Here is a 27,374-nt window from a genome sequence, read left to right as displayed (position 1 = left end):
CATCTAAATCTGCTGAGTTTTTGTTCATTAATTGCCTTACAATATTCCATACTTGCCCCTCAGTAGTTGCAAGCAATACCATTGTGTTAGCTATATGCTTCTGTGCTGGTTGATTAATAAGAGATAATGATAGCAAATTTGCTTCACTACAAGGGCAACGAAATGACCTAAAAACTGAAAACAATAGTAAGGATAAATATAATAGAGGGAAACATTCCACGTGGGAAAAATATGTCTAAAAACAAAGATGATGTGACTTACCAAACGAAAGTGCTGGCATGTCGATAGACACACAAACAAACACACAAAATTCAAGCTTTCGCAACCAACGGTTGCTTCATCAGGAAAGAGGGAAGGAGAGGGAAAGACGAAAGGATGTGGGTTTTAAAGGGTAAGGAGTCATTCAAATCCCAGGAGCGGAAAGACTTACCTTAGGAGGAAAAAAGGACAGGTATACACTCGCACACACACACGTATCCATCCGCACACACACAGACACAAGCAGACATTTGTAAAGACAAGGAGTTTAGGCAGAGATGTCAGTCGAGGCGGAAGTACAGAGGCAAAGATGTTGTTGAATGACAGGTGAGGTATGAGTGGCGGCAACTTCAAATTAGCAGAGGTTGAGGCATGGTGGGTAACGAGAAGAGAGGATATACTGAAGGGCAAGTTCCTATCTCCGGAGTTCTGACATGTTGGTGTTAGTGGGAAGTATCCAGATAACCCGAATGGTGTAACACTGTGCCAAGATGTGCTGGCCGTGAACCAAGACATGTTTAGCCACAGGATGATCCTCATTACCTACAAACACTGTCTGTCTGTGTCCATTCATGCAAATGGACAGTTTGTAGCTGGTCATTCCCACATAGAAAGCTTCACAGTGTAGGCAGGTCAGTTAGTAAATCATGTGGGTGCTTTCACACGTGGCTCTGCCTTTGATCGTGTACACCTTCCGGGTTCCAGGACTGGAGTAGGTGGTGGTGGGAGGGTGCATGGGACAGGGTTTTACACCAGGAGCGGTTACAAGGGTAGGAGCCAGAGGGTAGGGAAGGTGGTTTGGGGATTTCATAGGGATGAACCAAGAGGTTACAAAGGTTAGGTGGACAGTGGAAAGACACTCTTGGTGGAGTGGGGAGGATTTAGTGAAGGATGGATCTCATTTCAGGGCAGGATTTGAGGAAGTCGTATCCCTGCTGGAGAGCCTCATTCAGAGCCTGATCCAGTCCCGGAAAGTATCCTGTCACAAGTGACACACTTTTGGGGTTCTTCTGTGGGAGGTTCTGGGTTTGAGGGGATGAGGAAGTGGCTCTGGTAATTTGCTTCTGTACCAGGTCGGGAGGGTAGTTGCGGGATGCAAAATCTGTTTTCAGGTTGTTGGTGTAATGGTTCATGGATTCCGGACTGGAGCAGATTCGTTTGCCACGAAGACCTAGGCTGTAGGGAAGGGACCGTTTGATGTGGAATGGGTGGCAGCTGTCATAATGGAGGTACTGTTGCTTGTTGGTGGGTTTGATGTGGACTGACGTGTGAAGCTGGCCATTGGACAGATGGAGGTCAATGTCAAGGAAAGTGGCATGGGATTTGGAGTAGGACCAGGTGAATCTGATGGAACCAAAGGAGTTGAGGTTTGAGAGGAAATTCTGGAGTTCTTCTTCACTGTGAGTCCAGATCATGGAGATGTCATCAATAAATCTGTACCAAACTTTGGGTTGGCAGGCCTGGGTAACCAAGAAGGCTTCCTCTAAACGACCCATAAATAGGTTGGCATACGAGGGGGCCATCCTGGTACCCATGGCTGTTCCCTTTAATTGTCGGTATGTCTGGCCTTCGAAAGTGAAGAAGTTGTGAGTCAGGATGAAGCTGGCTAAGGTAATGAGGAAAGGTTTTAGGTAGGGTGGCAGGTGATCGGAGTGAAAGGAAGTGCTCCATCGCAGCAACGCCCTGGACGTGCGGAATATTTGTGTATAAGGAAGTGGCATCAATGGTTACAAGGATGGTTTCCAGGGGTAACAGATTGGGTAAGGCATCCAGGCGTTCGAGAAAGTGGTTGGAGTCCTTGATGAAGGATGGGAGACAGCATGTAATGGCTTGAAGGTGTTGATCTACGTAGGCAGAGATATGTTCTGTGGGGGCTTGGTAACCAGCTACAATGGGGTGGCTGGGATGATTGGGTTTGAGAATTTTAGGAAGAAGGTAGAAGGTAGTGGTGCGGGGTGTCTGTGGGGTCAGGAGGTTGATGGAGTCAGGTGAAAGGTTTTGTAGGGGACCTACGGTTCTGAGGATTCCTTGAAGCTCCGCCTGGACATCAGGAATGGGATTACCTTGGCAAACTTTGTATGTAGTGTTCTCTGAAAGCTGACGCAGTCCCTCAGCCACATACTCCCGACGATCAAGTACCACGGTCGTGGAACCCTTGTCCGCCGGAAGAATGACGATGGATCGGTCAGCCTTCAGATCACAGATAGCCTGGGCTTCAGCAGTGGTGATGTTGGGAGTAGGATTAAGGTTTTTAAAGAAGAATTTAGGGGCCAGGCTGTAAGTGAGAAATTCCTGGAAGGTTTGGAGAGGGTGATTTTGAGGAAGAGGAGGTGGGTCCTGCTGTGACAGAGGACGGAACTGTTCCAGGCAAGGTTCAATTTGGATAGTGTCTTGGGGAGTTGGATCATTAGGAGTGGGATTAGGATCATTTTTCTTCATGGCAAAGTGATATTTCCAGCAAAGAGTATGAGTGTAGGACAGTAAATCTTTGATGAGGGCTGTTTGGTTGAATCTGGGAGTAGGGCTGAAGTTGAGGCCTTTGGATAGGACAGAGGTTTCGGATTGGGAGAGAGGTTTGGAGGAAAGGTTAACTACTGAATTAGGGTGTTGTAGTTCCAGATTATATTGATTAGAATTTTGTGGTTTTGGGGGGAATGGAGCTGGAAGTGGGAGATTGAGTAGATGGGAGAGACTGGGTCTGTGTGCAATGACTTTTTCGACTTTTTTCACACCAGATCTCCAGTTGCTTTCTAGTTCTCCTTTATCTGTCCCCATATATTTTTATTTTCATTTTTATTTCAGCCTCATGTTACACTTTCCACCTTCTAATACCATGTCACCCTCACAACATCCCCACAACGACCCCATTAAGTTTTATTTACATTCCCTCCGCAAACAAACCTTCGCCCTAGCCAGATTACGCTCCCATATTTTATTTACTCAGGCTTGTCTTACATTTGGCATTACCCCCAAAGGCCTCACACTTAAAGTTCGCATCTCTGGCTGTAGCCCTTCTTTCCATCAGTCCCTATACCAGTTCCAAACTGAACAATCTATTGCCCTCACCCACCTAATCCTTCACCTACACATCAACTCAGCCAATGAACACACCCGTCAACTCCTACCCTTAATAAAAGGCCTCAATCTTTCCTCTCCCACATCCACACCAGCTGTTCAGAGCATCATCCTACAGGCCAACCGCAAATTAGAACAGCATGCCACGCTCCACCTCAAAAAACTATCCAATCTCCTGGTTTCCCACCTCCAGAAAGGCAACTCACTCACGCTTCACAACCTTTCCAGCAAACCTCAACCTCATCTCATTGCACACAGGCCCAGTCTCTCCCATCTACTCAATCTCCCACTTCCAGCTCCATTCCCCCCAAAACCTTGAAATTCTAATCAATACAATCTGGAACCACAACACCCTAATTCAGTAGTTAACCTTTCCCCCAAACCTCTCTCCCAATCCGAAACCTCTGACCTATCCAAAGGCCTCACCTTCAGCCCTACTCCCAGATTCAATCAAACAGCCCTCATCAAAGATTTACTGTCCTACATTCATACTTTCTGCTGCAAATATCACATTGCCATGAAGAAAAATGATCCTAATCCCACTCCTAATGATCCAACTCCCCAAGACACTATCCAAATTGAACCTTGCCTGGAACAGTTCCGTCCTCCGTCACAGCGGGACCCACCTCCTCTTCCTCAAAATCACCCTCTCCAAACCTTCCAGGAATTTCTCACTTACAGCCTTGCCTCTCAATCCTTCTTTAAAAACCTTAATCCTACTCCCAACATCACCACTGCTGAAACCCAGGCTATCCGTGATCTGAAGGCTGACCGATCCATCGTCATTCTTCCGGCGGACAAGGGTTCCACGACCGTGGTACTTGATCGTCGGGAGTATGTGGCTGAGGGACTGCGTCAGCATTCAGACAACACTACATACAAAGTTTGCCAAGGTAATCCTATTCCTGATGTCCAGGGGGAGCTTCAAGGAATCCTCAGAACCTTAGGTCCCCTACAAAACCTTTCACCTGACTCCATCAACCTCCTGACCCCACAGACATCCCGCACCACTACCCTCTGCTTTCTTCCTAAAATTCACAAACCCAATCATCCCGGCCGCCCCATTGTAGCTGGTTACCAAGCCCCCACAGAACGTATCTCTGCCTACGTAGATCAACACTTTCAAGCCATTACATGCAGTCTCCCATCCTTCATCAAAGACACCAACCACTTTCTCAAACGCCTGGAATCCTTACCCAATCTGTTACCCCTGGAAACCATCCTTGTAACCATTGATGCCACTTCCTTATACACAAATATTCCGCACGTCCAGGGCCTTGCTGCGATGGAGCACTTCCTTTCACTCCGATCACCTGCCACCCTACCTAAAACCTTTCCTCATTGCCTTAGCCAGCTTCATCCTGACTCACAACTTCTTCACTTTCGAAGGCCAGACATACCAACAATTAAAGGGAATAGCCATGGGTACCAGGATGGGCCCCTCGTATGCCAACCTATTTATGGGGCGTTTAGAGGAAGCCTTCTTGGTTACCCAGGCCTGCCAACCCAAAGTTTGGTACAGATTTATTGATGACATCTCCATGATCTGGACTCACAGCGAAGAAGAACTCCAGAATTTCCTCTCAAACCTCAACTCCTTTGGTTCCATCAGATTCACCTGGTCCTACTCCAAATCCCATGCCACTTTCCTTGACATTGACCTCCATCTGTCCAATGGCCAGCTTCACACGTCAGTCCACATCAAACCCACCAACAAGCAACAGTACCTCCATTATGACAGCTGCCACCCATTCCACATCAAACGGTCCCTTCCCTACAGCCTAGGTCTTCGTGGCAAACCAATCAGCTCCAGTCCGGAATCCGTGAACCATTACACCAACAACCTGAAAACAGCTTTCGCATCCCGCAACTACCCTCCCGACCTGGTACAGAAGCATATTACCAGAGCCACTTCCTCATCCCCTCAAACCCAGAACCTCCCACAGAAGAACCCCAAAAGTGTGTCACTTGTGACAGGATACTTTCCGGGACTGGATCAGGCTCTGAATGAGGCTCTCCAGCGGGGATACGACTTCCTCAAATCCTGCCCTGAAATGAGATCCATCCTTCACTAAATCCTCCCCACTCCACCAAGAGTGTCTTTCCACTGTCCACCTAACCTTTGTAACCTCTTGGTTCATCCCTATGAAATCCCCAAACCACCTTCCCTACCCTCTGGCTCCTACCCTTGTAACCGCTCCTGGTGTAAAACCCTGTCCCATGCACCCTCCCATCACCACCTACTCCAGTCCTGGAACCCGGAAGGTGTACACGATCAAAGGCAGAGCCACGTGTGAAAGCACCCACATGATTTACTAACTGACCTGCCTACACTGTGAAGCTTTCTATGTGGGAATGACCAGCTACAAACTGTCCATTCGCATGAATGGACACAGACAGACAGTGGTTGTAGGTAATGAGGATCACCCTGTGGCTAAACATGCCTTGGCGCACGGCCAGCACATCTTGGCACAGTGTTACACCGTCCGGGTTATCTGGATACTTCCCACTAACACCAACATGTCAGAACTCCGGAGATGGGAACTTGCCCTTCAGTATATCCTCTCTTCTCATTACCCACCATGCCTCAACCTCTGCTAATTTGAAGTTGCCGCCACTCATACCTCACCTGTCATTCAACAACATCTTTGCCTCTGTACTTCCGCCTCGACTGACATCTCTGCCTAAACTCTTTGTCTTTACAAATGTCTGCTTGTGTCTGTGTGTGTGCGGATGGATACGTGTGTGTGTGCGAGTGTATACCTGTCCTTTTTTCCTCCTAAGGTAAGTCTTTCCGCTCCCGGGATTTGAATGACTCCTTACCCTTTAAAACCCACATCCTTTCGTCTTTCCCTCTCCTTCCCTCTTTCCTGATGAAGCAACAGTTGGTTGCGAAAGCTTGAATTTTGTGTGTATGTTTGTGTTTGTTTGTGTGTCTATCGGCATGCCAGCACTTTCGTTTGGTAAGTCACATCATCTTTGTTTTTAGATATAGAAAACAATAGTAAAATGGATAGGGTACAATAGCCAATAGACCAACTCAGTAATCAAGATTCAGAGCTAAAAAATGGGTTGTCAGAGGCGTTAGAAAGTGTGAATGAAAAAGATGTCTAAGAAAATATATTTATTATTTTGGAAAATGAGTTAATTGTCGAATCGCGAAGACAGTCAGAGATTGTTAATGACATCAAAGTTCAACTGAAGACCATATTGGCAAAAATGAAACAAAACATCACTAATTTAGATAAAAAAATTTTAAATGTTGAAAACAATAAGCAAACTAATATAAACATTTTAGAACAAAAACTTTCTGCAGTTCGGGAAAATTGCATTCACAAAAATCTGTATTCAAATGATGCTGTTGCGTGATCCAGCACTCCAATCAAAAGTTTTCCATCAGACAATTTACATACAGTGGATTTTCTGCACCACTGTTGAGATAGTTTTTTGTGTCAGGCATGAATGACAATCAAAAAATTAAATTTGTCAAAAATTGTCTTGAAGGGAAATCTGTGTCATGGGTAAATTTAAGTTAGTGGGAAAATATCAAAGTTTCAAAAAAAGTTTTTTAAATAAATTTTGATCAGAAGCTGAACAGGGAAGAATTAAAAGTGGATTTTTGAATGGTACTAATTGTAGCAATAGGGATGGTACTCCGAAAGAGTTACGTAAGAATCAATTTAAGAAATTGACACAACACCTAGACAAACCATTTGACAAAATTACATTGATTGATGCACTTAAAAGGAAATTAGCAGAAAGGTTGCCGTGGGATTTAGAACACAGACCTGAGGACAGTTTTGAACAATTTTTACGATATTTTGACAGACTGGAGAGGCATTAGAAAGAAGTATGTATCATAACAAATGGAATGATAAGAGATCACAATGGAAATAACTACAGAAACAGAGATAATGGTAACTCCTATCAGGATCAAAACGTTAATAGAGTCAGAAGCTTTGAACATCAGTAGGATAGGAATAATGGGGATAACCATGGGCAATTTAATAGAGTAACAATCATAGAAGTAACTAATTGGGAAACAGCAGTCAGCCTCAATGAAGGTCCACAGTTTTTGAGAGGGGAAACACAACAAGCACAGGACTCCCAATTTGCACTTGCAATTAGACAATAATAACAGCGGTAATGACATGGCACAGGTATCTGAAATTGAACAGAATGTATATCAGATTTCTCATGTATGTTTTGATCAAACGTTTTGGGATACTATGTTTAACTATAGTGGTGTAGATCTTAATCACAAACCAGAATGTGAGAGTAGTGAGAATTTTGATTTAGTATGTACTAATGATTTCTTCTCTTGGTCAGAAAACAGTGTTATTGATGTATGTAAATCAGGTGATGACTGTATTGGATCTGAACTAGGCAATGTTTTTTTATGTAGATGTGAATGAGAGCTTTGAAATAACTGAGGTTGGTAAGTCTGAGGCTGGTAGCTTATTGCAAATGAATGAAGGTGAGGTAAGTGACTTCGATGGAGAGGAGACTTGTGTTGTTAATGATGCTGACAATGAAGTAATTATGAAACAATATGATGATGATGATGATGATGAGTATGAGTATTTGTGGAATTTAAGAACAACAAAGTTTTCAGATTTATTTGTGAATGATGGTGACAATACAGATAAGAAAAGTGATGAATGTGATACCAGTCCAGTCAAAGCAGTTTTTCATTAATGCCATGCAGAGTAATGATCCAAACAGTAAAGGTGAGTTATCTGTAACCCTAGAGAATAAAGGTGAAAACATTTGGGACCAGATTGATGATAACATAGATAAATGTGCATTTTGGAATAAGTTAGCTGTGGTTAGTCAAAATTTGTATCCAAATTGGTGGAATGAAGTGAAAGAGGATCTAAGTAGGAAGTGTAATTTTGACAGTAATATATTTTGTGTTCCTTGTGTGATGTTAGTTGTGCTATGGAATCCATTCATTGTGTTCAATCTTTACCTGATAACATAAGCAACCAAAGTAATGCTATCATATCAGTAGAGGTGATAAAACCCTGTAAAGAGTGTCAATGTAGCATTTGATGAAATTGAAAACAACAATTTAGAGACAAGATCCAGTATAGTAAGAATTTTGTGGAAATGTCCATTGCATGTGTAAAGATAAGAGGAGCTACTGGCAAGCAAACCAAGTATGTAAAGTGTCAGTATTTTTAACTTTTAGTACAGAAGACAAGACCATTGAACATGGATGCATGACGATCCCTAGTCTATACGAAAATATACACTATGTTTGCAGATTCATAAGACTTAATAGTTGTGTTTTGTTTATCAGGAATGTAGTACATAACATGATGTGATTTCTTAAGTTCTGTTTCACCTGTTGAGTGAGTTAAAATCTATGATACACTATATAGTTATGTTTTGTAATAGATTTGGGCTTTAGAATTTGATACATATATGCCATGAGACTAAATGAGTAGATCCTTTTGCAATTTTGAAATGGGACAATGTTTACAATTTGTACTGTAAAAATTAGGAACAGTATCTTAGTATATCTGTGTGTATCACCTTGCTAGTTCATTTTTTTCCCTTCATTTAACTCTGTTTTTCAAAATTTCATATGTGAATACTTTTTAATCTCATCTGACATAAATCCTACATAATTGCTTTTGGAGTATAAATAGGGAGAGCATATGCAGTGTGATGTGAAGAAGGTATTGAAAAGCATATTTAGTACACCAAACAATGTGAATGCTAGACAGGAAGTTACCTATCCACTGGAGCATGTGATGAGAACCGTAGGGAGGAAACTGAACGATGTGGGTAGATCCACTCCCCACACTGCAGTATGACTGTACCTTGCTTGACCAGTCAACTTACAAGAGATCATAGGTGCTGGGTAATGTACTTAAGCATCTGCAAACTACATCAGTGTTGTGACTGAGATTTGTAATTTTTTTTATCAATTGTAAATGAATCTTCTAGGTCTTTAAGTATGTTGGTTAGTTTGTATGGACAATTAGCAAATAGTGTGGAAGATATTTACTAGTATAGACAAAATAACAAGAAGTATACATGTCCACTTTCATACACTGATTTTGGTCCTGAAGCTACTTGATAATGTCATCATTCAAAGCTATTTATGACTCTGTTTACTTGTATTTATCCTGAGTACTGCAATACTGTATCTGACTGGAACTTGAGTTGTGGGCAGACTCATGCCCATGGTCATCACAACTGTGTGTGTGTGTGTGTGTGTGTGTGTGTGTGTGTGTGCGCACTCAATAAGAGATGCAACTACTGATTGAGGCTATAATTACTCTTTACATATAATTGAACTTATTGATGTGGTTATGAACTTTATTCATTTTATTGTGGCAAAACATTTTTTGCTGATTTGTACCCGATGTGGTGTGGATCATGGGTCGGTCCCACACTGTAAGCTTAGGCCCTAATATTTGTTTAATTCTTTTGTCCTTTCATGAGTCAACAACAACATACCCTTATGTACTCGTTTATGTGGCTGATTGATTCTTTGCTATAATCCTACTCATGACTGAGTATATTCTTCTGATCTGTACCCATCATTGTGAGTTTTTCGAGTCGGCTCACTCGTTGTACACTTAGGCTCTGGATTTTTTTCTCTTCTCTTTTGAAGATTTTGAAGGTGTGATTTTATGGTAATAAACTTGCAATTTGTACTTCTAGTAATTTACCTTATCACTGTATTTATTTCTAGAGTTTAGTATTATAATGTTCAGTTTTGATTTTGTAATTTTTGTCTTGTGACAGTATGTTCCACAGATCTGAAAATCTGAATGCCATGTCCTGATATATGTACAAATTATGACTTGTAAAGTAAATATTTTTCTTATGTTTTCTGTAATATGTTACATATCAGATACTTCTGTGCGTCTGTATTCTATCTTTTGGCATCATTGTGTACACAATTTGGTTAACCTTATAGTCTGACATTTGAAAATTATAATATATTTGGCACACTTAAAATTCCTGTTATTAATTGCGCAATCTGGTGATGTTTACTATGCTTATTCCAGGATTCATTTATAAAATAATCATATAAATTGGCAGAGATTCATTTGCCAAGAAAATTTGTAAACTCTTTTGAATATTGTTAGTACTGCAGAACGGATTAGTAGTGGGCAAACTTCTGACTTGACCAGAAATGTTTTGATGTTTGACAATAACAATGTACTTTTTGATTTTGAAGTGGAAATTGTACAGACAGTGTGATATAGGAAAATGTGAAAGAATAAAAATTACAGAAACAGAAATTACTTCTCAGGCAATTCTTTCAAAAGTTGTTATGTCAACTGGAACCATGACAATCTATAATATCAAAAAAATTCAGCTTCAAGAATCAACCTCTAGATGTGAAGAACTAAAACCAAAAACAAGAAAATAAGATAAGTAAAAAGTTTATAGTAAATCTTACTCCTTTCAAAGCTTATTAAAAGAGTTAATTATGAAGTGAGTGACAATCAACAAACGATGTGAGGGAGGGGTAGATTACAAACTCTATTATGTTCTTATTGTAAGTGGTCCAGTTTCTGTGTGTATTTATAAGGCTAATTATAGAATTAATAAGTGTGGAAATTTTCTGTATATCTATGCAGTTGACTAAATGTTATGCCATTTCTGACACCTACCCACTTTGAATGGATCTCTCTCTGGTAATGACTTGTACACTGGAAGCTCAACATAGTGCTGACACCTCTCAGTGAGCTAATGAGCATACTTATTAAGAGTGAAAAGAAGATAATTTTGCTCCGGAATGTTAAAAATTAGGATATATGTATTACCTTGCACTATAGAACTTGCATACCATACAATACTTTGATTTTCGTGCATTTACTGTCAAAAAACGAGGATAATCTGATGTACATAAGAAATCATCAGCATGCAACAGCCTGAAAAATTAGAAAATGTAAGTTACAAAAGAGTGTATGTTTCTATTTCAAATAACGGTGTTAATAAACTGATGGCTACTGACTACAGAGAAATATTTTCTATAAAAATATATGTGACATATTATGCTATTCACAAAAAGGATTTTTTGTTATCCCTTTTAAAGATTTCAAAATATAAATATCACAGTAAAATGTATCATAATGTACGAAGTCGATCAGACAAAATATTTTTATCTTCAAAATAAGTAACTTAAGTTTGTATTTTATAATAGATTAAAATGTTTTATGGTGCTATCAGGTTACCACACTGAAGACATGATCAAGACACTGAAAATACAATTTACTGTTATATTACACAAAACAAGTTGCAGCTGCCAGAATGAGATTTTCATTCTGCAGAGGAGTGTGCGCCGATATGAAACTTCCCGGCAGATTAAAACTGTGTGCCGCACCGAGACTCGAACTCGGGATCTTTGCCTTTCGTGGGCAAGTGCTCTACCAACTGAGCAACCCAAGCACGACTCATGCCCTGTCCTCACAGCTTTACTTCTGCCAGTACCTCGTCTCCTACCTTCCAAACTTAACAGAAGCTCTCCTGCAAACCTTGCAGAACTAACACTCCTGAAAGAAAGGATATTGCGGAGACATGGCTTAGCCACAGCCTGGGGGATGTTTCCAGAATGAGATTTTCACTCTGCAGTGGAGTGTGCGCTGATATGAAACTTCCTGGCAGATTAAAACTGTGTGCCAGACCGAGACTTGAACTCGGGACCTTTGCCTTTCGCGGGCAAGGGCTTCACCAACTGCACTGCCATGTCTCTGCAATATCCTTTGTTTCAGGAGTGTTAGTTCTTCAAGGTTCGCAAGAGAGCTTTTGTTAAGTTTGGAAGGTAGGAGACGAGGTACTGGCAGAAGTAAAGCTATGAGGACGGAGCATGAGTCATGCTTGGGTAGCTCAGCTGGTCGATCACTTGCCCGCGAAAGGCAACAGTCCCAAGTTTGAGTCTCGGTCCAGCACACAGTTTCCATCTGCCAGGAAGTTTCAAGTTGCAGCTGGTTTTGTACTTTGTCCATTATAAATACTATTTTACATTGTAATCTCATATCTAGCATGATTACATAAATTTTGTGTGAACAAAAATGTAAAAACTAATTATTGTGAAATTATAAAATTATGGGATGTTCTTGGTTTTATAATGAGTTGCCACACAATGCTCATCAAAAACTAGCCCTTCTGATAATTAGTGAATAGGACAATGTTAGATGATTACATATGGCTGATTCTATGGGAGCCAGATTGAAGATCCATACCTTCCAAATGAATAGAAAGGAAAAATAACCAGTAAGATGATGACATGTCAAAGAAATAAAAAGACTGTCACTCTAACGAGTTCAATATTGTTAAAAAATTACATCTTCGAATTATTGGCAAATTCTGAATGATAATCTAGAAATCTGTGGCACTGACAGTAGCTCAACAAAATGTTTGAATTCCTTGTTTTAACATCAGAAAATAAGCAGAAATAACGTGAGTAACAATAAAGAAATTTCTAAGTGCATTACTAAAGAGCTACTTTACTCTCAGATTACTTATAGAAAGAAAACAAAATGCCACACTTTGCCGATTTCAGTTTTTTATTACCACACACAATAAACTACTAGGTAATGAAACAAAGAAACCAAAAACATTTTCTTTGGTAATGTATAGTCAAACAGTACCTTATGAAAGCCGGCTGGTGTGGCCGTGCGTTTCTAGGCGCTTCAGTCTGGAACCGTGTGACCGCTACGGTCGCAGGTTAGCTTCAGAGGGAATCCTGCCTCGGGCATGGTTGTGTGTGATGTCCTTAGGTTAGTAGGTTTAAGTAGTTCTAAGTTCTAGGGGACTGATGACCACAGATGTTACGTCCCACAGTGCTCAGAGCCATTTGAACCATTTTTGAACTTTATGAAAATGATAATTAGACATCCTGCACCAAATATCACACTCAAGAGTTAGAATATACCTCTAGTGATAATGCTTGTGTCAACCATATGGTGTTTTTTTTTTTCTGGTTTTGAGTCATTAACTCATTTGCAGTTATTAATGTCGTGCACTGGTGTAATACAGTGGTGGTTGATACGGAAAGATGTGCTATGTGGAACATTGGTATACCAAACTCTATACCAGAGAGCCTTATTGTTCATATACCAGAAGGATGTGCACATTTTGTTGTGTAAGAATGTATAAATGAAATGCTGTCATTTAAGATAATATAACTACAATACTAGGAGCAGTGTTGTAATCATGCCACAAGTCACAGACTGAAAGACTTGACACAATGTGTCAAGTAAAAATTGTAGCCCAAATTCCGAAAGAATTGTGGAATCTTCTAGGTGTAAAGAATTGTGGAATCTTCTAGGTATAAACTTCTGGTCGAATACTTAGCCCAGGGGTCCTCAAAGTATGACCCACAGGCCAAAACTGAACCGCGAATACCATCAACCCAGCCCACAGTAATGGCTCAGACATGCATGATACTCGACCCACCATGATTTTTTTGTTACAGTCAATCCTTGCTTATCATGCGCCTCCCATTACAGGTAATTTATCTCAATGAGTAGAAGAAAATGCAAGAAATTGCCTTGCCTAATGAAGGCTATTTTGCATTAGGAGCCTGTTTGGTGTAATTTATTTTAGTCTTTAATAACCATTTCAGAAACGCCTTCTGGCCTTGATGGGTCTTTTTGGCCACTGTAAAAGAACATTAAGTCATGCATTCCCCCATAAACTACCACTCTGTAAAGCAGAAGCTCCAACGATGCTGTATTCCGTTAGCTGTGTTGATCACAATGTGCCTCACACAGCGATTGTTGTCACCCATACTACTACTCAGGATTTCACTACGATGTTGCAAACTCTTTACAACAATGTTGCAAGATCTTTCCTTCGCCGGTACATGGTAACCCACATTTTCCCTTGCACTGTCTGTTTATGAACTGCAGTTTCCATTTGTCATTGATAACTAACATGAATTCATTTAAGACGCTAGTGTGGCAGCAGCTGTGCGTGCCATGAATTTAATTAACAATAACACTATGTTCCATTTTCAACAGACTTTGAAGCACAGGCATAAACAAATATCTTTAAACAGCTTCCTTTAAAATATATTGCACTATAAATAAAAAATTACAATACTGTATTACAAATCTGTTTGAGTACCAATTTCTTTTGGAATTCAATGCATTGATTCCTACAGACAAAGTATTTCAATTAATGAGGGTTAATGATGAGTAATATTCAGCAACGAATCATGCTCATTATGTGAAGTAACACTCTACAGTGTAAAATTTACAATGTGGATAAATTGTACAAAATACTTACAATCACTGGCTGTTTTTATATTATGACCAGTTAAGAAGCACATTTATTGAGAACTGTAGATTAAAACTGAAGAAATTGGAAAAACGTAGGAAATTAAGGAGATTGGACATGGAAGAGCTGAAGGAACCAGAGATTGTTGACAGCTTCAGAGGGAACATTGCACAATGGTTGACTAGAACAGGGGAAAGGAATACAGTAGAAGACAAATGCGTAGCTTTAAGAGACTATAACAGGGGAAAGGAATACAGTAGAAGAAAAATGTGCAGCATTAAGACAAGATACTGAAGGAAACAGAGGATAAAATAGCTAAAAAGACAAGGTATAGCAGGAATCCTTGGATAACAAAAGAGATACTGAATTTAATTGATGAAAGGAGAAAATTTATAAATGGAACAAATGAAGTGGGTGAAAGCGAATACAAACATTTAAAAAAATGAGACTGACAGGAAGAGCAGAACCGGTAGGCAGGAATTGTTAGAGGACAAAGAGGAAGCATTTGAAAATGTTGACTGCAATACTCCTTTCAAATCCTGAAGGTAGCAGTGGTAAAATACTGGAGTAAAATGCTGTTTACAACTTGTCCCACTACCAGGCAGCAGTGTCAAGGGGCACAAAAGGGAAGCAGTGACTGAGAAGGGAGTGAGACAAGGTTGCAGCCTACCCCGGAAGCAGTGACTGAGAAGGGAGTGAGACAGGGTTGCAGCCTACCCCTGATGTTATTCAATCTGTACGTTGAACAAGCGGTAAAGGAAACAAAAGAAAAATTTGGAATACAAATTAAAGTTCAGGGAGAAGAAATAAAAACTCTGAGGTTTGTTGATGACATCGTAATTCTGTCAGAGACAGCAAAGGACTTGGAAGAGCAGTTGAATGGAGTGTACAGTGTCCTGAAAGGATGATATAATATGAACATCAACAACTGCAAAACAAGGATGAAACTTCCTGGCAGATTAAAACTGTGTGCCGGACCGAGACTCAAACTCGGGACCGTTGCCTTTCGCGGGCAAGTGCTCTACCAACTGAGCTCTCCAAGCATGATTCACACCCTGTCCTCACATCTTTACTTCTGCCAGTACCTCGTCTCCTACCTTCCAAACTTTACAGAAGCTTCTCCTGTGACCTTGCAGAACTAGCACTCGTGAAAGAAAGGATATTGCGGAGACATGGCAGTGCAGTTGGTAGAGCACTTGCCCGCGAAAGCCAAAGGTCCCACGTTCGGTCTCGGTCTGGCACACAGTTTTAATCTGCCAGGAAGTTTCATATCAGCACACACACTCCGCTGCAGAGTGAAAATCTCATTCTGCAAAACAAGAATAAGGGTATGCAGTCAAATTGAATCAGACGATGCTAAAGGAAGCAGATTAGAAAATGAGACACTTAAAGAAGTCCATGAGTTTTACTATTTGAGCAGCAAAATAACTGCTGATGGCCAAAGCAGAGAGGATATAAAACATAGACTGCCAATGGCAAGAGAAGTATTTCTGAAGAAGAAAAATTTGTTAACATTGAATGTAGATTTAAGTGTTTGGAAATCTTTTCTGAAGGTGTTTGTATGGAGTGTAGCCATGTATGGAAGTGAAACATGGACGATAAACAGTCTAAATAAAAAGACAATAGAAGCTTTCAAAATGTGGCGCTACAGAAGAATGCTGAAGATTAGAAGAGTCGATCATGTAACTAATCAGGTGGTATTGAACAGAATGGGGAGCCAAGGAATCTGTGGCAAAACTTGACCAAAAGAAGGGATCGGTTGATAGGACATATTCTGGACATCAAGGGACCACAAATTTAGTATTGGAAGAAAGTGCAAATGGTAAAAATCATAGATGGAGACCAAGAGATGAATACAGTAAGCAGATTCAGAATGATGTAGGTTGCAGTAGTTATTCCAAGATGAAAAGGCTTGCACAAGATAAGAGTATCATGGAGAGCTGCAACAAACCAGTTTTTGGACTGTAGACCACAACTACAAAATAATGTAGTTGAACACTTTAACTGTAATTAATTATATGAGAGTTCCTGAAAATTTACTGTAGCCAAGTGACATACAAAAGCAATTCACACAGTAAAATTAAAGAGACTTATGTTGCTGTAACTTAACACTTACAACTGTTCGCAGTTATGGATCAAGTTTACTAGCGGAAATTATCTGCAGTGACTTCAAATGTTCAGCAGTTAGTTTTGATTTGAAAATATTTTCTGTACATTTATTTTGGAGACACCCCCCCCCCCCCCCCCCACAGACATCCCCCCCCCCCCCCCCCCCCACAGACATAAGTAGTGGCAAAAGTGGAGGAAAGTCACAAGCAAACTTACACAACTGATCAGACTGTGTGAGTGGAAGATTCTTATAAAATTACAGTAATGATGAATTTAAATAGTTGTCTTCATAAATCTTGCTACATTGTAAATCAACCATTTCCATTTGAAGTCTGGATCAAAAGTTTCTATATTGGTATTAAAAGAATTTTGAAAAATCTTGGTATATTTGCAATTGCATCAAAATCTGAAAATCAATACTCAAAATTTATTTTTAAAGAACTCATCAGTGAAATCTACCAAAAATGTGTGAAACAATTTTTGGTCAGTTGAGACTGAAACAAAACAGCTTTTTTGTGTAAAGGATTTAATATGAGTGTAGAAATCAGGCCTTAGCTGGTTTTTCTCCTTGTAATTTAAATTATGTACTTTTAATTTGCATAAAATTATAACTTCAACAACCACTCATTTGTGTGCACCGACCGAGACTCGAACTCGGGACCTTTGCCTTTCGCGGGCAAGTGCTCTACCATCTGAGCTACCGAAGCACGACTCACGCCCGGTCCTAACAGCTTTACTTCTGCCAGTATCTCGTCTCCTACCTTCCAAACTTTACAGAAGCTCTCCTGCAAACCTTGTAGAACTAGCACTCCTGAAAGAAAGGATACTGCGGAGACATGGCTTAGCCACAGCCTGGGGGGATGTTTCCAGAATGAGATTTTCACTCTGCAGTGGAGTGTGCGCTGATATGAAACTTCCTGGCAGATTAAAACTGTGTGCACCGACCAAGACTCGAACTCGCACTTGCCCGCGAAAGGCAAAGGTCCCGAGTTCGAGTCTCGGTCGGTGCACACAGTTTTAATCTGCCCGGAAGTTTCATATCAGCGCACACTCCACTGCAGAGTGAAAATCTCATTCTGGAAACATCCCCCAGGCTGTGGCTAAGCCATGTCTCCGCAGTATCCTTTCTTTCAGGAGTGCTAGTTCTGCAAGGTTTGCAGGAGAGCTTCTGTAAAGTTTGGAAGGTAGGAGACGAGATACTGGCAGAAGTAAAGCTGTTAGGACCGGGCGTGAGTCGTGCTTCGGTAGCTCAGATGGTAGAGCACTTGCCCGCGAAAGGCAAAGGTCCCGAGTTCGAGTCTCGGTCGGTGCACACAGTTTTAATCTGCGAGGAAGTTTCATATCAGCGCACACTCCACTGCAGAGTGAAAATCTCATTCTGGGAACCACTCATTTGGTTTGTAACTCTGCCAAAGGACGATTCCTTTCATTCAAGAAAATTGTGATTGTTGTTCATAGCTCAAGAAATTACATCACAGCTTTTCCACAGCAAAGGCACTGTACTACTGTATAAGATGGTAAGTCAATATCTTCAATAAACTCAAGGAATTGACAATGATTGAGTGACTGTAACATTGTATAATTAACAGCAGACATGACTGGCTTTACAATTTCTGACATATCCAAACATTTTCTGCACAAAGACTGTTGATGAATGATGCAATGCACTATTAAGTTTTGACCCACCGTCATTTTCTACCAACTCTGACACAAGAGCAATAAAATCTTTATTTTTATCTTTTTTTTTCTACACATTTTTCTGTCACTTTCAGATGTAATACACTTTAAGTTTTCCACTAAACAGTATTTTCTCCTCCTCTAAATATTTCTTCCCCAATGGTCATGGCCTAAATGCTGTGAACATCAGGAGGCTCTTCATACACTTCATAATTTTTGTTTATCCTTCGAATAAAAATTAACACCTGTGCAATACCCGAAACATCTGTTGACTCATCCACAGCGAAAGAAAACTACTCTGAGTGTCAAGTTTTCTCATACAATTGAGTTAGTATATTTTCAGCAATATCACTTACTCTTCGACGCACAGTTTTTTGCTGACAAACAAGTGTTTTTACATAGATCAGCTTTCTCTGGGCACATTTCTTCAACTGATGCAAGCATGAAACCCTTTATTAATTCACCATCAGTAAATGACACAAGGAAGTTACAAGTTTTTTTGAAAGGGCATTACAATGACCAGCAAGAGTAATATTTATTTGCAGCAATCTATATGAAAAGACATTAAGGCTACATCTGAAGATCAAACAATAAGCTCTTGACTGCATAACGACAACTGCAGTACCACTCCAGTACTAGTGTATCAAGTCTCAATAAAACTTAAGAGAGTCTATAGGTAGGTCTTGGTCCTTGGGAATGCTTTACACTTTGAAAATAGCCACTAAACAAGATGAGACTTCTTTGTCAACTGGCAGGTACTGAAAATGCTCTTGCCAACAAAGATAATCAGTTCATAACATTAAATATGTGTTGATATCAAAACACCATAGACAAGGAAACCCAGCAGAGTGAGTGATGAAAGAACTATGCCATCTTTGTCAGACCTTTTCTTCCAACAAACATCTGAGATGGGCTAACTTAACACCCGACTCCAAAAAAATTTTAAACAAATTACCTCATTTGAGTACATCATGGGTGAAAAATAATTATTTAAGCCATTACTTTCCTTATTAGCTTGGCAACCTTCTGAGAATAGTAAATTGTTCATTGATGCTAGGTTAGTGTTTCAATCTTTTGATTCTACATGCTAACAGAGGTTTGTCAAAATATGACAATAAAGCTATTGAACCAATGTTTTGTACTGGTGGATCAGTAATGGCAAAAAGTCATGTTAGAACTGCCAAAATCAGTACAAAGACTAGAAATATTTTGCTTGTATGAGGTGCCTTTAGTAATAAGCAAAATCCCTCATCCCAAGGCCTTATTGTTGAAAGACCTGTCACATGAATCATTAAAGAGCAGTATAGTGTAGACCATACAAAACAAGTTTTGCATCCGAAATAAGTGTAGGGCAGACAAACATAATGTTAGTTACCAATTTTTTGTATTTTTTCTAAGTTCTTTACTGACTATTAGTACAGTTGCAATATTTTTTTTAGGAAAAGTGTTATTGATTTAGGAATTTACTGATCCATACTCAAACTGTAATTTCCAGAAATAAACTCACTATGAATATATCAGGCTATTGTGTAATGGTGGACACCTAATCCAAGTGCACGTATCATATTGTCCTAGAGAAGAGTAATGATATGAAGTCTATGTTGCAATATGAGTGAATTGTATGGATCTCAGTTAAGTACAATAGTGGGAACTGGAACATACTGATAAGGAAGACGCACATCTCCTGTTCTATAGGATCGTGACCATTTCTATCCTCTGGGCCATGCAAACAAGCCCTGCTTGCAGACTGATTATGGGGTTGTGGGGGGTGGGGTGGGGGTGGTGGGTGAGACTGTCTGTCTGTCTGTGAGGACTGACTGGTATCATCTCTTTGGTTCCAATTTTCTATTTTCTTTTCCTTGCCACACAGTCCAAACACTGCCCTCAGCCACTCTATTCACAAAGACAATACCACTGTGCAAACTTGTCCCATTTATGTTCAAATCTTCAATAATACATATTTTGTAAGCCCATTTCATATCTAATCACTCAAAGACCTTGCTTAGGGAGGGAGTGCAGTATTACTCAGAAACCATGTTAAGTGAAATTTTCCTCCAGATCCCCAAAGGCCATGTTTAAAGAAGAAGTACAACATTATTCAAAATTTGTTTTTTCTACAGAGTTGTGGCATTTTTCATATTTTTATGGGGAAGGTACAGCTCGAAACAAGATTTAGAAAGATATAGGCACTACAAATACAGTTCTGTCAGCCCACAATTTAAGCTCATAAAATAACACACTCGTATAATGGCTTATATTCCACTACAGATATGAAATGGTGCTAAAACAAATTGTTAATGATACAGAAGGTAAATTTTGATAGTCTGGTGCGTGAACCATTTACAAGCGCAAGTGAACTGTTGTAAAATAATGTAGATGTATCAACAATCATATAGGACCATGGGCAGTTCTGGTCGAGATTGCTGTGTTGTAGGCAGTGGTACCCTCCAGTTGTACTGAATAAAATGTAAGTTCTTGTATCAGTAATATTTAGGTACTGCTATATCTGGAGTTGTGCAAGAGAATGGACTCCATATCTGAAATGTGGGATGCATTCAAATTTAGGGATCTGTAATGTCCCCTTGATGGTTCTATTATGCTGAATGCTGCTGGAAAAGGCACACTGAACCTTAAGGAGTAGTATGTACTTCACATTGCACTGTGCGAAGCATTCTATAGAAATTATAAACAATCCTTAATTTGAATGAGGATGTTTGTAATGTCTGATAGTACTAGATGGATCAGTATTGAAATATAAAGCTTGGATGCTTAACAGGAACTGTTCCCTTCTAGTAGTACACATAACTACTTGAAACTAAACGTTGTTACAAGAAATATAAAACTGTGTATCACTGATGGGTCATGCGGACCAATACTGCAAATTTCTCAGGTAAAAATTGTGCCTGTAAGAACAAACATGGAATAAGTGTCTTGCCATATTTCTGTTAGCAAGTTTACACTTTGAGAAAAGGAACTCAGTACTTCCATTAAATTGTTCACAGCTCGTGGTTTAGTGGTTAGCATTGCTGCCTCTGGATCATGTGGACACGCGTTCAATACCTGGGGATTTTCTCCACTCGGGGACTGGGTGTTTGTGGTGCCATCATTTCATCACCATTCAGCAAAATGGCGAGACTGGACAGTGAAAAGATTGGGAATTTGTAGGGGCATTGACAACCATGCCATCGAATGCCCCACAAGCCAAAAAACATCACCACAAGGACTGTGAATATTTAACAGAAATTGTACTGTACTTGGGTTGCAGTTTTAATACCTGATTACAGTCTGAAGTGTTATACTGCAGAAAACGGAGAGGAAGAAGATGTGTTCCTATTTCTGTTAAAAACTGTGTCATGTGTAATTCAATTAATGTACATGATTTTTATCTAAACTAATATTCTGAAGCATTTGTCATTGAGCTGTCAGTAAATAATTCTTGTTGTTAACTGTAGCGATATATGGGGCACCTTCTGATAATCTCGGAATCTTCATTATTAGTAAAATATTGAATGGTCTCTTTGACCATGGTGGTCAGAGATGTAGTATTAATCCACATCTATATTTATACTCTGAAAACCACTGTTCAATGCATCGCAGAGGGTACATGCCTTTGAACCAGTTACTAAGGTTTCTTTCCATTCCATTCACATATGGAGTGTGGGGCAATCTCCTTTATAGACTGACTGCACTTCTCAAGTATTCTACCAATAAATCAAAGCCTGCTACCTGCTTTACCCACAACTGAGTCTGAGATCATTCCATTTCATATGCTTACAAAGTGTTACACCCACACATTTGTGTGTGTTGGCTAATTTCAGCTGTGACTCACTGATACTGTAGTCATTTATCAAGATCTGACTGAATATTTATGCAGCTTTTTTCAGACAGTACTTCATTATAAGTAACCACATTATCTGTAAAAAGTATGAGGTTATTATTAATATTATCTGCAAGTTCAGTCATATGATATTTGCCACAATAGAACTGAGCTTCAATAGAAGATAGTCGGACACATAAATGAAGAAACAATTGAGGTGTTTAAATCATGCTTCAAAATGTGAACTGGAGACATCTACATCTACACGGCTACTCTGAGCCCCACATTCAAGTGACTGGCAGAGGCTTCAATGAACCACTTTCACACTATTTCTCTACCATTCTATTCTTGAGCAGCACATGGGCAAACTGAATACTTAAATCTTTCCAAGTAAGCTCTGATTTATCTTATTTTGTTACAATGATTATTTCTTCCTATGCAGGCAGGAATCAAAAAAATTATTTTCACATTTGGAGGAGAAAATTTGAGATTGAAGTTATGTGAAAAGATCTTACCACAACACCTTTGTTTTAAAGATTACCAGCCAAGCTCACAAACCATAGCTGTGACAGTCTTACCACTGTTTATTATTTGTAATCAGGAGAACAAGAACTCTTCAGAAAATTTGCACTCTTTATTGTCTATTAGTTAATAACTTGCTGTTTTGTTTGACATAAAATTAAATATAGGATATATAAAACCAATACTGACTAGAGATAGGCAAGAAATTACACATTTCTTCAAACCTTAGTTCCTAGCATTTTTTTTCTCTCTAATCTTGCTACAGCTTTACATGACGTGCTTTCCTTTCTGCAAAAGAATCTATTACCTCATCAAATTTCATCAAACATTCTACTACATAAAAAATCGAAATGTTGTTACCTAATACTGAAAAATCTGTTAATACAAATAATACCCAAGACTGGTGTGGTGAGACTGTTTTGGCACAAATGGCAATTTTTATAAAACGACAGAATATAATCCAAAAAGTACCAATATCAAATGCGTGTTAGGCCTACTACAAGCAAAACGCTTGATGTTAGAAAATAGTTTCACTGTTCATTTATACGCACCAGCTTCTCAAGCATGAGATCGAAAAGTAGTATTACGAAATTTTTATATAAATTTGGAATCGCCTTATTCTTCCATAATTTGCATGATGTCACCATTTGTTCTCCTTCGTCGTTCTAACAAACAATCTTGTCATCACCAATTCTGTAGCTATTGCTACCACTGTCAAAATTTGTTCACCAATTAACTTCACTAACCCTGCCAGAATCACAGGTTTAGTTATCCCGCGATTATTTCCCGGTTAGGCATTATTACGTGTTCGAACAACACGTTTTCCGCATTACTTCCAGAATAGAACTTATGCGGCTGCTAGCCGGGGACTGTACTACTGGTCCGTACTAGTGTAGCGATCTGGCCAAAAATTTCCTGTCAAAATTTCATTTTCTTGGACACGCCGAGAAGATAATACGTGATCTTTCTCACCTGTTATTCCTGTCAATCGTTTATTTCCATTCTGGTAGTCTGAATCTATGGATTTCGCTAGTAATTATAACAATGCTGATCTTTCGCAAACCCAATCAACCACATAATCAGACAGCAATTGGCATTCAACCGTTCGGCTTTACTCCCTCAGCTCGTATAGCCCCGTCCCCTTTTGTCTGCGGAAAGTTTATTTCTAGATACGACGAGGATTCTCCTGACAGAGACATCACGTACACTACGCATGCATTCAAAAGTCAACTTATGATTCATTCAGAAATCAACTTAAAGTGTGTTCAAAAATGTTCACAACCAACATTGAAGCATTTCAAAATCATATGAATAATCGCTAGACAAACATGCGCTGGATACTAGGTGCTTTGTGAAACAAGTTTTTTTCCTCAAGAATATGAATTTGGCGCCTCCTTTTCCTGGTAGCATCTAGCTGCTTGCCGCGACTGCTTGCACAGCCAACAGCCACATTCCTGTTGCCAGACGCGGGACAATCTACTACTTAAACGTGACTCAACTGCGCAAGTGCATGAGACCGCGCATAAATGCTAAAACAAATCAAATGTAAACAGATGCGACTTCACGCTCACTGGAGGTAATTTGTTGTTATGAAGCACTGCATAGTCTTCCTAAAGCCTTTGACACGTTTTCAATTGGCAGATGCTTGTATGAGCAATGTGTGTCATTGTTATATACGGCGCATTTCCTTTGCAATTTAAGTTATTTTCGTAATGTAATTTCTTAGACTTTCCCGGCATTTGATGACATCTCGTGGAAATCGGGTTTTCTGCCGGATATCAGCGTCTTCCAAACACGATATTTCGACGTCATTACTTGACGTCTTCATCAGGTGATCCCTGAGACTGGCTACTTGCTGGACCGGGTCGCATATTTATGCCTGCCCGGTGCCTGGTGTTCTGTTTGCCGTTCCCTAATCAGTCTGCGCCCGCGAGTCGCGCTATCCTGCCACTCTAGGTGTTCCCTATTCCGTTCGCGCCCACTCCGGCCGCCTCCAACTGCGGTCGTGGCCTCCTGGTGTTGCCTTCTCAGTCCGCACCCATGAGTGGCGCTCCCCTGCCGCTCTGGACATTCCCTATTCCGTCCGCGCCCCCTCTGGCCGCCTCCGACTGCGGCTGAGGTTTCCTGGTGTTCCCTTCTTGGTTCATGCCCACAGTGTGCGGATGTCTGAGGCTCGTTGTTGGTGTTGGAAACATATTTTCTCCAGTATTGCTTCAGCAGTTCAAATGCCGGGTTCCACGCAGTGCTTACCTGGTATCCTGCTTCCCGGTTAATCAGGTTTTGTGCCATCTTTATTTCTATAGATTCAGTGATGACACTATCCCAGAACCTGGGGGGCCGGACCATGACCTTGGTGTTCTCATAATCCATGGAATGTTCCAACTCTAGGCAGTGTTTTGCTACTGCTGATTTTGCGGCCTGCCTTAGCCTGGTATGTCGCTGGTGTTCCTTACATCTGATTTCCACCGTTCTCGTTGTTTGGCCAATAAAGGACATACCACATTCACAAGGAATATTGTAAATGCCAGGCTTCCTTAAGCCCATGTCATCTTTGACTGTTCCAAGTAAAGCCCTGATTTTGCTAGGTGGGCAGAAGACACTCTTGATGTTATGTTTCATTAGTATTCTGCTGATCTTGGCAGAAACAGGCCCAGCATACGGTAAAAATGCCAGCTTCTTGATTTCTTCTGCTTGCTCATTCTCCGGTGTATCCTGACGTCTGGTGGGATGTAGAGCTCTGTGGATGTCCCTGGATGAGAATCCGTTGTTATCAAACACTTTTTGAAGATGTTCAAGCTCCTCTGCCAGGCTGTCAGAATCAGACAGTGTCTGGGCTCGGTGTACGAGTGTTCTAAGCACCCCGGTCTTTTGTGCTCGGTGGTGGCAGCTGTCGGCCTGTAGGTATAAGTCTGTGTGTGTTGGCTTTCAGTACACACTGTGGCTGAAGGTGCCATCCGCTTTCTTCTTCACCAGGACATCCAGAAACAGAAGCTGACCATCCTTTTCTAGCTCCATGGTGAATATAATATTCGGATGCCTTGAGTTCAGGTGGTCCAGGAAGTCTTCCAGTTTTTCGCGACTGTGGGACCAAATGACAAATGTGTTATCAACGTATCTCAGGAAGCATGTTGGCTTGTAAGTGGCAGTTGTAAGAGCCTCGTCCTCGAACTTCTCCATAAACAGGTTGGCCACTACTGATGACAGGGGGCTACCCATCGCCACCCCTTCAGTCTCTTCATTGAATTGACCTCCAGATAGGAAGTAAGTCGATGTTAGAATATGCTTAAACAGATCTAGCACAGCTCCATCAAACTTCTCACTGATTAAGTCAAGCGTGTCCTTAAGGAGCACTCTGGTGAACAGGGACACCACGTCAAAACTGACCATTAAATGTGCATCTGAGAAACGTAGGTTTTTAAGAATTTCCACAAAGTCCAGTGAGTTGCGGATGTGGTGTGCACACTTCCCCACATATGGTGCCAAAATTTTCTTGAGATATGTAGCAGCTGGGTAGGTGGCTCCCCAATATTGCTCACAATGGGTCGTAGTGGTACACCCTCTTTGTGGATTTTAGGTAGTCCATAGAGTCTGGGTGGTACTGGTGTCTTGGATTTCAGTTGTTTGATGACTTTCTCAGGCCAGCCAGTTTCCTTCAGCAGAGACTTGGTTTTTCTGTCCACCCTGTCAGTTGGATCCTGCTCTAGTGGTTTGTAAGCCGGGTCCTCCAGAAGTCGCCGGATCTTCAGGTCATAGTCACCTTTCTGCAGTATGACTGTGGAGTTCCTTTTGTCTGCTGGTAATACCACTATGTCGTCGTCTTCTCATAATCTCCTGAGGGCCATCTTCTCGTCTCTTGAGATGTTAGACTTAAGTGGCCTGGCTCTGGTAAGGGCTCTCTCCGAATCTCTTCAGCCGTACTTGAGGGTAGTGTGTTGACGACTTGATCCACAGAGCTGATGAAATTGGCTACCGGTAGATCTCTAGGAGTGACAGTGAAATTTAGGCCCCTGCCAAGAACTTTCAGGGTGGCGTCATCCGGTGTTCTGTCACTCAAATTTACAATCTTGCGAGTGTCATGATTTTGTTGAACTCTGCTGTTCAGGAGTTCAAATTTTGCCAATTGTCAGGCTGTAGCATTGTTCTTAATGCATGCTGCTGGTGACCAAGACACTCCATCAATTCTGTCCCAATCCTCTCGCGCTAGTTTGGCAGCCATGTACAGACGTAGATGTAACAGCTCCCTGGACGTGACATCAAGTTTATGGTGGATGTCACGGACTCTTTCTCTCACCAGAGTGATGCTGGCTTGGTGTTTCATCCTGTTGGCCGCCCTAGACGTAATATGATGTTTGATTTTGGCAAATACAGGCACCACATCTCCATCTGTGCACCTGAGGAGGAAGTTGAGTGAGCCCACCATGCTCTCTTTGCGTTGTCGCAGCTTGTCCAGTTTCTTCATACTGCAGCACGTTTCCTAGCCGTAGAGTCTTGTGATGTAATTTCTTAGACTTTCCTGGCGATTTGATGACATCTCGTGGAAATCGGGTTTTCTGCCGGATATCAGCGTCTTCCAAACACGATATTTCAACGTCATTACTTGACGTCTTCATCAGGTGATCCCTGAGAGTGGCTGCTTGCTGGACCGGGTTGCATATTTATG

General features: G+C 40.7%; 1 protein-coding gene and 2 non-coding genes across 3 annotated transcripts in view; 1 reads left to right on the top strand and 2 right to left on the bottom strand.

The window, feature by feature from the left end:
* The window catches only part of LOC126484277 (snRNA-activating protein complex subunit 3-like), a 161,056-nt gene that overhangs the window by 9,987 nt on the left and 123,695 nt on the right, over positions 1–27,374 (bottom strand). Inside the window, exon 5 of the mRNA XM_050107703.1 lies at positions 11,130–11,237. Within this exon, the coding sequence (XP_049963660.1) occupies positions 11,130–11,237 (108 nt within the window). The remainder of the gene's footprint in view (positions 1–11,129; positions 11,238–27,374) is intronic.
* Positions 17,332–17,405, bottom strand: Trnas-cga (transfer RNA serine (anticodon CGA)). The gene has a single exon. It is a non-coding gene; the product is annotated as a tRNA-Ser (tRNA).
* Trnas-cga (transfer RNA serine (anticodon CGA)) lies at positions 17,937–18,010 on the top strand. Its single transcript has one exon. It is a non-coding gene; the product is annotated as a tRNA-Ser (tRNA).

The sequence above is a fragment of the Schistocerca serialis genome, chromosome 6, assembly GCF_023864345.2.
Source record: "Schistocerca serialis cubense isolate TAMUIC-IGC-003099 chromosome 6, iqSchSeri2.2, whole genome shotgun sequence".
Lineage (NCBI taxonomy): Eukaryota > Metazoa > Arthropoda > Insecta > Orthoptera > Acrididae > Schistocerca > Schistocerca serialis.
This window is presented reverse-complemented; position numbering and strand designations above follow the sequence as displayed.